Below are 8,974 nucleotides of genomic sequence, written 5' to 3'. Positions count from 1 at the left end.
GCCTGATTGTCAAACACCTGGGGCTGATGATGACTGGCTGAGTGGAGTTAATGACTGGATTTAAGGTTGCCGACGCCCTTCTGGCCTGCGGGTGATTTCTCTGTGGACTTCTAGGAAACCAGTCTGATTTCTGCTCATCTAAAGCTAAGATTTCTGCTTTGCCTTTTTGCATTAGTGTTTTGTTTTCCTAGCTTTTCTGGATTCTGCCATTCCCTGCTGGGGTGAGCTGAATCTCCTTTTGCCTGTTGCTGTGTCTTCAGAATATTCCTGAGTACTGACATAGCCGTTTTTGAAGCCTAGCGTCTTCAGGGCCTTTTTTACTGTCAGTTTGTTGGCTCTTATTTTCATAGAGTTTTTCACGGATTGCAGACAGCAGTCCTTTCCTATCTTAGCTAGCTTGGGCCCCATCTTTGCTCAGTCTATCTTTCTGTCTGTGTTTTGTTCTTTCTTCTTGCTTCACGTCATTATATGTGGGGGGCTGCCTTTTGCTTTGGGGTCTGCTCTGGGGCAGTTTAGATTTTCTTTTCTGTCTTTAGGCTATTTAGTGCTCCGGCTGTGATCGAGGGGTCTAGGGCATCGTAGGAACCCCCCACGGCTACTGCTAGTTGTGTTGATAGGTTCAGGGGTCCGCAATCCGATAGCTGCCAACTTCTCTGGTTTTCTGGACTTAGCTAGCATTTCTATTTTTGCCTCCTACGGTGGCTCAATCATAACAGAATCACCCGCCATACTGCAGATCCTAGGGTACTCAATTGCAGGAAAGAATTGTATAAAAAAAAAAAAATCGTGTGTATATTTTTTCCTCTATATCTCTGAGGCCATAGGGGGAATTTTTTTTTCTCTCAATGGAGATAAAGCAATTGTCTGATCGTGTGGAGCAGCTCGCTGCGGAAGTGCGGGGAATTTCCGCCTACCTTGCTCATTCACATGCTGCTGAACCAAAGATTCCTACACCTGATGTATTTTTTGGGGATCGGTCTAAATTTTTGAATTTCAAAAATAATTGTAAATTATTTTTTGCCTCGAAGCCTAACTCGTCAGGGAGCTCCGCGCAGCAGGTTACCCCTTATTTCTGATCTATTTTCCAGAGTTAAAGGTGCTTGCTGGTTTACCAAGCTTGACCTCAGGGGGCGTATAATCTTATTCGCATTAAGCATGGGGATGAATGGAAGATGGCGTTTAATACTCCGGAGGGACATTTTGAGTACCTGGTGATGCCTTTTGGGCTCACTAAAGCCCCTTCTGTCTTCCAGTGCTTCATGAACGATATTTTCCGAGATTTTGTCGATAAATTTTTGATTATCTATCTGGATGATATTTTGATCTTCTCCAAGGATTGGGATTCTCATGTGGAACATATTCGGACTGTGTTCCGGATCTTGAGGGAGAATTCCCTGTATGTCAAAGGATCTAAATGCCTTTTTGGAGTACAGAGGATTTCTTTTTTGGGATTTATTTTGTCCCCGTCAACTATTGAAATGGACCCGGCCAAGGTACAGACCATTTACGATTGGGTTCAGCCCACTTCTTTGAAGGCCCTCCAGAAGTTTTTGGGTTTTGCTAATTTTTATCGGAAATTTATAGCAAAATTTTCTAGTATTGCCAAGCCATTGATTGATTTGACTAAGAAGGGTGCTGATGTGTTAAATTGGTCTCCGGAGGCTGTTTCTTCCTTTCAGGAGATGAAGCGAAGATTCACCTCCGCCCCGGTTTTGCGGCAACCTGATGTCTCACTTCCGTTCCACATAAAGGTGGATGCTTCTGAGATTGGTGCAGCAGCTGTTTTGTCCCAAAAGGATCCTGTAACATCTAAAATGAATCCCTGTGCTTTCTTTTCCCGAAAGTTCTCTCCATCTGAACGTAACTATGATGTGGGGAATCGGGAACTGTTAGCCATGAAATGGGCATTTGAGGAGTGGAGACATTGGTTGGAGGGAGCTAAGCATCAAGTCGTGGTCCTCACTGACCACAAGAATTTGATTTACCTAGAGTCGGCTAAGCGCTTGAACCCTAGACAGGCTAGGTGGGCCTTGTTTTTTACACATTTTGATTTTGTGGTTTCTTTTCTTCCTGGAACTAAGAATGTCAAGGCTGACGCCCTCTCTAGGAGCTTCTTTGCTGATTCTCCTGTGGTGACCAAGCCTGCTACCATCTTAGGCGAATGGGTAGTTCTTTCTGCCATCTCGCCCGATTTGAGACGTGCTCTGGAAGAGTTCCAGGAGGACAAACCTGAGCGTTGTCGCAGTGGAAAGTTGTATGTTCCTGACCAGTGGAAGAAGAGAGTGATGTCTGAAGTTCATTGCTCTGCTTTGGCTGGTCATCCAGGTATTTTTGGTACTAGAGATCTGGTGAGTCAGTCTTTTTGGTGGCTCTCCTTGTCTCGTGATGTCAGGAATTTTGTGCAGTCCTGTGGGACGTGCTCCCGGTCTAAATCGTGTTCTCGCTCTAGTGGGTTGTTGATACCTTTGCCTGTCCCCAAGAGGCCATGGACCCATATTTCAATGGATTTCATCTCTGATATGCATGTCTCTCAAAGGATGACTGTTATTTGGGTGATTTGTGATAGGTTCTCTAAGATGGTTCATCTTGTACCACTCCCTAAGTTGCCGTCTTCCTCTGAATTGGTGCCCCTGTTTTTACAACAGGTGGTTCGCTTGCACGGGATTCCTGAGAACATTGTATCTGACAGAGGAGTCCAGTTTGTGTCTAGATTTTGGAGAACTTTCTGTTCCAAGCTGGAATTCAGTTGTCCTTCTCCTCTGCTTTTCAACCTCAGACCAATGGGCAGACAGAGAGAACAAACCAGACCTTGGAGTCATATTTGAGATGTTTTATTTCTGCTGATCAGGATGATTGGGTTTCATTTTTGCCCTTGGCCGAATTTGCTTTAAATAATAGAGCTAGTTCTGCCGCTTTGATGTCACCTTTTTTTTGTAACTTTGGGTTTCATCCTCGATTTTCTTCAGGGCAGGTGGAGCCCTCTGCCTGCCCAGGTGTTGACACTGTGGTGGAGAGAATGCACCAGATCTGGGACCAAGTGGTGGATAAGTTATCTCTCTCCCAGGAAAAGGCCCAGCGGTTTTCCAACCGACATAGGACCATTGGTCCCCAGTTTAAGGTTGGTGATATGGTGTGGTTATCATCAAAAAATATTGCTATGAAGGTGGCTTCTCCTAAGTTTAAGCCTAGATTTATTGGACCTTACAAGATTTTGGAGATTATTAATCCGGTCTCTTTTCGTTTGGCTCTTCCTGTCACATTTAAAATCCATAATGTGTTCCATAAATCTTTGTTGAAGAGGTTTGTTGAACCTGTTGTTCCGGGGGTTGCACCTCCAGACCCTGTATTGGTTGAAGGCAACATGGAATATGAGGTTGAGAAAGTACTGGATTCCCGTCTGGCTAGACGGAGACTCCAGTATTTGGTTAAGTGGAAGGGTTATGGTCAGGAGGATAATTCCTGAGTCTCTGCCTCTGATATTCATGCCAAAAGATTGGTGTGTGCCTTTCATCGGGCTCACCCTGATCGCCCTGGTGGCGTGGTTGAGGGTTCGGTGACCCCTCCTCAAGGGGGAGGTACTGTTGTGAGTTCATTTTCCCCTTCACTACTGAGGCCCGAGGAACTCCCTCTTCTGGTGAAGAAAGGTAGTGAGCCTGATTGTCAAACACCTGGGGCTGATGATGATGACTGGCTGAGTGGAGTTAATGACTGGATATAAGGTTGCTGACGCCCTTCTGGCCTGCGGGTGATTTCTCTGTGGACTTCTAGGAAACCAGTCTGATTTCTGCTCATCTAAAGCTAAGATTTCTGCTTTGCCTTTTTGCATTAGTGTCTTGTTTTCCTAGCTTTTCTGGATTCTGCCATTCCCTGCTGGGGTGAGCTGAATCTCCTTTTGCCTGTTGCTCTGTCTTCAGAATATTCCTGAGTACTGACATAGCCTTTTTTGAAGCCTAGCGTCTACAGGGCCTTTTTTACTGTCAGTTTGTTGGCTCTTATTTTCATAGGGTTTTTCACGGATTGCAGACAGCAGTCCTTTCCTATCTTAGTTAGCTTGGGCCCCATCTTTGCTCAGTCTATCTTTCTGTCTGTGTTTTGTTCTTTCTTCTTGCTTCACCGTCATTAAATGTGGGGGGCTGCCTTTTGCTTTGGGGTCTGCTCTGGGGCAGTTTAGATTTTCCTTTCTGTCTTTAGGCTATGTAGTCCTCCGGCTGTGATCGAGGGGCCTAGGGCATCGTAGGAGCCCCCACGGCTACTGCTAGTTGTGTTGATAGGTTCAGGAGTCTGCAATCCGATAGCCGCCAACTTCTATGGTTTTCTGGACTTAGCAAGCATTTCTATTTTTGCCTCCTACGGTGACTCAATCATAACAGTCCCCCAGGCCTGTGGCATCTTCTTCCAGGAAGAAAATGGCGGGCGCATTAACAGTGCGCCCGCCAAGATCTGCCAGCCGGCACTCTGCAACCATAGGAAGTTTTTCCTATTGGTAAATTTTGATCACTGTGATAGACTCTATCACAGTGATCAAAATAAAAAAAATAGTAAATCAAACCCCCTTTATCATCCGCTTAGTTAGGTAAAAATAATACAGTATAACAAAAAAAAAATATTTATTTCCTTTAAGGTTTGGGTTGGGGCTAGAGCTAGGGTTAGGATTGGGCTAGGGTTAGGGTTGTGGTTAAGGTTATGGTTAGGGATGGGATTATGGATAGGGGTGTGTTGGGGTTAAGGTTAGACTTAGAATTGGGAAGTTCCACTGTTTAAGTACGTTAGAGGGTCTCCAAAAGCGACATGGCGCACCCATTGATGTCAGCAAATTTTGTGCTCAAACAATCAAACGGTGCTCCCTCCCTTCTGAGCCCTGCCATGCTCCCAAACAGTGGCTTTTCCCCACATATGGGGTATTGACATACTCAGGAGAAATTGCACAATAAACGTTGTGGTCCATTTTCTCCCGATACCCTTGAGAAAATAAAAAATTTGGTTCCAAAGTAAATTTTTTTGTGAAAAAAGTAAAATGTTCATTTTTTTCTTGCCACATTGCTTTAGTTCTCGTGAAGCACCTGAAGGGTTAATAAACTTCTTGAATGTGGTTTTGCACACCTTGAGGGGTGAAGATTTCAGAATGGTGTAACTTTGGGGTATTTTCTGTTATATTGACTCCCCCAACCTCACTTCAAATGTGAGGTGGTCCTTAAAGAAATGGTTTTGTAAATTTTGTTGGGAAAATGAGAAATCACTGGTCAACTTTTAACCTTTATAACGTTCTAACAAAAAAAATCATGTTTCCAAAATTGTGCTGATGTAAAGATGACATGTGGGAAATGTTATTTATTAGCTATTTTGTGTGACACCACTCTCTGATTTAAGGGTACAAAAGATCAAAGTTGGAAAATTGCAAAATTTTCAAAATTATTGTCAAATTTCCATTTTTTTTCATAAATAAACGCAAGTCATATCAAAGAAATTTTACCACGAACATGAAGTTGTAAGTCACGAGCAAACAAGGTGTCCTGCTCCCCAGAAACCCCTCGCTTTACAGATTTTGCTTGAAAAAGGCATATTTATGCCGCAATGCTGCGGAAGTATATCTGTATCCACAAGAGTCCCTTTATGTATTTTTGTCTTTTTGCCTCTAACTTTCTTATGAATAATACATTTTCTGTCTGAGTACAGAAGTTTTCTGCTTTTTTTTATACTTTTTTCTTCAAAGCACCAACAACATTTTCAGTGATCAACCCTTAACCTCTTATATGAAGTACTATATGTCACGAAAAAAAATTCTCCGAATCAGTGGGATCCGTTGAAGCGTCCAGAGCAATAACTTCATAAAGTGACAGTGGTCAGAGTTGTAAAAGTTGACTTGGTCATTAAGGGATTAAAACTGATTAATAAGTTATAATTACCCCAAAATAATGCGATTAAAAAACACAGCATTTCCCAGAGAAGTGAAGCCCCTCATACAGTTACATCACAGGAGAAAATTTAAATTTCTGACTTGTAAGGAAAACATTTACGAGGTTGCAGGTTATGACGCCCCACAATACCGCGACCCTGATGGCTGCGGAGTGCTAGTAGTCGTTATATAGAAAATCCTGTAAACAGTGACTGATAATCCCTCCGTTATCATTCTAGGAATATATTTTAAGTTTTCTTTAAATAGAAGCAAAAATATAACTTACGAAAAAGGCTAAAATGGAGAAAAAATTTCTGTAAGGTTTATATGCAAAGCGAAGAATAACGATAATAACCTGAGACCACAATGTACAAGAAATGAGTCTTTACACATAATACAAGTGACATTAATTCTCCTCTAGGAGGAGACGCCGCCGAGCTCCGGTCTCTATTACACACCAGTAACCGTCACATTATAACCACAGAATTTACATGTCCCCAGTATTTCCATACACAGTCTCTGGGGGTCTCCTGTGTCCCCCGTCACTCTCTATATAGATCTCATTGTACAGATTGTCTCATCTTATAGTTTCTCTCTGACGCTCCAGACACATCAGGATGGTTTCTCGCAGTTATCTGCTGGCTGTGATCTTCATCTCTATTCAGGGTGAGAGATTCGGATCCTTCCATGATTGTGTGTAGAGAAATCTCTACAGTGGATCCCTCATCAGATCAGGATTTCTAGGAAGATCCTGACATTTATCAGTAATGAATCTGTCTCTTCTAATCCTCAGGATCCTGTGGAGAGATTGTGATGACCCAGACTCCAGATTATATCTCTGTGTCCCCCGGAGATACAGTCACCATCTCATGTACGGCCAGTGCTGGTATAAGTAGCTATTTAAACTGGTACCAACAGAAATCAGGAGAACGACCAAAGCTTCTTATCTATGCTGCAACCACCCGATATACAGGAGTCCCAGACCGGTTCTCTGGATCTGGATCTGGAACTGCTTTCACTCTTACAGTCCGAGGAGCCACAGAGGACGATGCAGCAGATTATTACTGTCAGCAGAGTGCACAGCTTCCTCTCACACAGTGATACAGAGCCGTACAAAAACCTCCTCCTCATCCCCCATGATGTCGCTGTATTACAATGTTGTGTAGAGGAAGGTGCAGAGAATTAGCAGAGCGCTCAGTGATGATTTCTGTCTTCTCTTCTTCCTCTGGGAATAGATTCTTTCTGTACAGATCATTGTATAAACCAGTCAGGTATGAACCAGCGCTGACATAATGATTACAGACTATAGGAACATCTGCACCGGAGGAGAAACTCTGAATGTGGCCGGACAGCGGAGCGAGCTGATGAGAAACAGCTTCTCCTACTTTACACTCAGTGATTTTATGATATAAAAGTAATAATCACAAATCAGAATCTCTACATTTGCTGTTGCTGTAATCGCACTGATCCACAGAATGAAGATGACGCTTTATTGTGCAGCATGTGAACAGCGTCCAACTACAAACATCAGGAAACATGAGAATTGTTCCTGTTTTTACTGAACTTTCTATCCTAAATATATAACAGAGCAATATAAGGAGAGAACGATGAGACATCTGTAACTGGGATTAATACTCGTTATATGGGGACTGAGAATGTGAGAACGTGCGGCGTCTCCATAGACGGATGAGTGAGATGTAAGTGATGGAGGAATCCCCCAATCATCACATGAAGGGGGAACCCATCACCTCCTGGGCGTGTGAGTGATGGGCAGAGAGAGCTGGGGGGATTCCATACATATGTGACCCCACTATTGTAGGTTATGGGAGGCTCATAATGGCCAGGTCACACAGCTGTATAGGGAGCCTGTCAGCAGGTTGGTACATATGTAGATAGTGGTACGGCAGTAGAGGAGCCTAACCCCCAATAATGATATCTTTTTTTAGAGATCCATTGTGCCAGTCATGGGAAATCAACTTTTAGAATATTTTTTGTAGTTTTTAACCCCTTTCTGACATGAGACGTACTATACCGTCCATGGGACCCAGGCCCCTATGCCCATGGACGGGATAGTACGTCTACCGCGATCAGCGGCGCCCACGTGGTGAGCGCCTCTAATCGTGGCCGGGTGTCAGCTAATTATCATAGCTGACACCCGGCACAATTTGTCAGGGGCGGTCACGGACCGCCCCCGACACGTTAACCCCTTGCACACAGTGATCAAACATGATCACGGTGTACCGGGGGTTAAAGGGAAGCATCGGCAGGGAGGGGGCTCCCTCCGTGCTTCCCTGAGCCCCCCACGGCAGCGCAATGTGCAGCGCTGCTGCGGGGGTCTCTTTCCCTGCAAAGCGCAGGCAAGGAGGAAACCTGCGCACTGCCTGTGACAGATTGCTGATCTGTCACAGTGATCTGTGATGTGACAGATCAGCGATCTGTCACAGGACATTGATGTCCCACCTGGGACTATGTAATAAAGTAAAAAAAAAAAAAGTGTTAAAATAATTTTTAAAAAATCGCCAAATAAATTAGAAAAAAAAAAAAATATTCCCCAATAAATTCATATTTTGGAAATAAAAAAAACAATAAAAGTACACATATTAGGTATCGCCGTGTCCGTTACGACCTGCCCTATAAAACTGTCCCATTAGTTAACCCCTTTAGTGAACCCCTTAAAAAATAAAAATAAAAAACAAAGCAAAAAATAATGATTTATTATTAGAGTTGAGCGAAACGGGTCGAAAAATTTCAAAAGTCGCCGACTTTTGGCAAAGTCGGGTTTCATGAAACGAAACCCGACCCTAGGATGAGGTCGGCCACGAGGTCGGCGACTTACGCGCCAAAGTCGCGTTTCAAAAGTTTGTTTTGCGCTCTTTTTCAGCCAATCAGGATCCACGGACACTGTGGGCAACGTGATGACATAGGCAGGGGTCACCACCATCTTTCAGAAGGGCATGCAAGTGATTGGCTTGCTTTGGTGGGTGTCACAGGGGGTATAAAAGGGCGTGCACGCCGACCGCCATCTTACTTCTGCCGATCTCAGTATAGGGAGAGGTTGCTGCTGATTCTGTAGGGAGAGCC

At 43.9% G+C, this 8,974-nt stretch overlaps 1 gene segment (V, D, J or C); it reads left to right on the top strand.

The window, feature by feature from the left end:
• Positions 1–6,510: 6,510 nt before the first annotated feature.
• Positions 6,511–6,994, top strand: LOC141098796 (immunoglobulin kappa variable 1-39-like). The segment is given in 2 exon segments: positions 6,511–6,559; positions 6,687–6,994. Coding segments are annotated over 2 exon segments (357 nt in total).
• The last annotated feature ends 1,980 nt before the right edge of the window (positions 6,995–8,974 follow it).

This window comes from Dendrobates tinctorius, unplaced genomic scaffold (genome assembly GCF_039654945.1).
Source record: "Dendrobates tinctorius isolate UK_male_01 unplaced genomic scaffold, ASM3965494v1 ptg000095l, whole genome shotgun sequence".
In the NCBI taxonomy this organism is placed as follows: Eukaryota; Metazoa; Chordata; class Amphibia; order Anura; family Dendrobatidae; genus Dendrobates; species Dendrobates tinctorius.
Note: the sequence above shows the minus strand (reverse complement) of the source record. Positions and strands in the feature narration are given on the sequence as shown.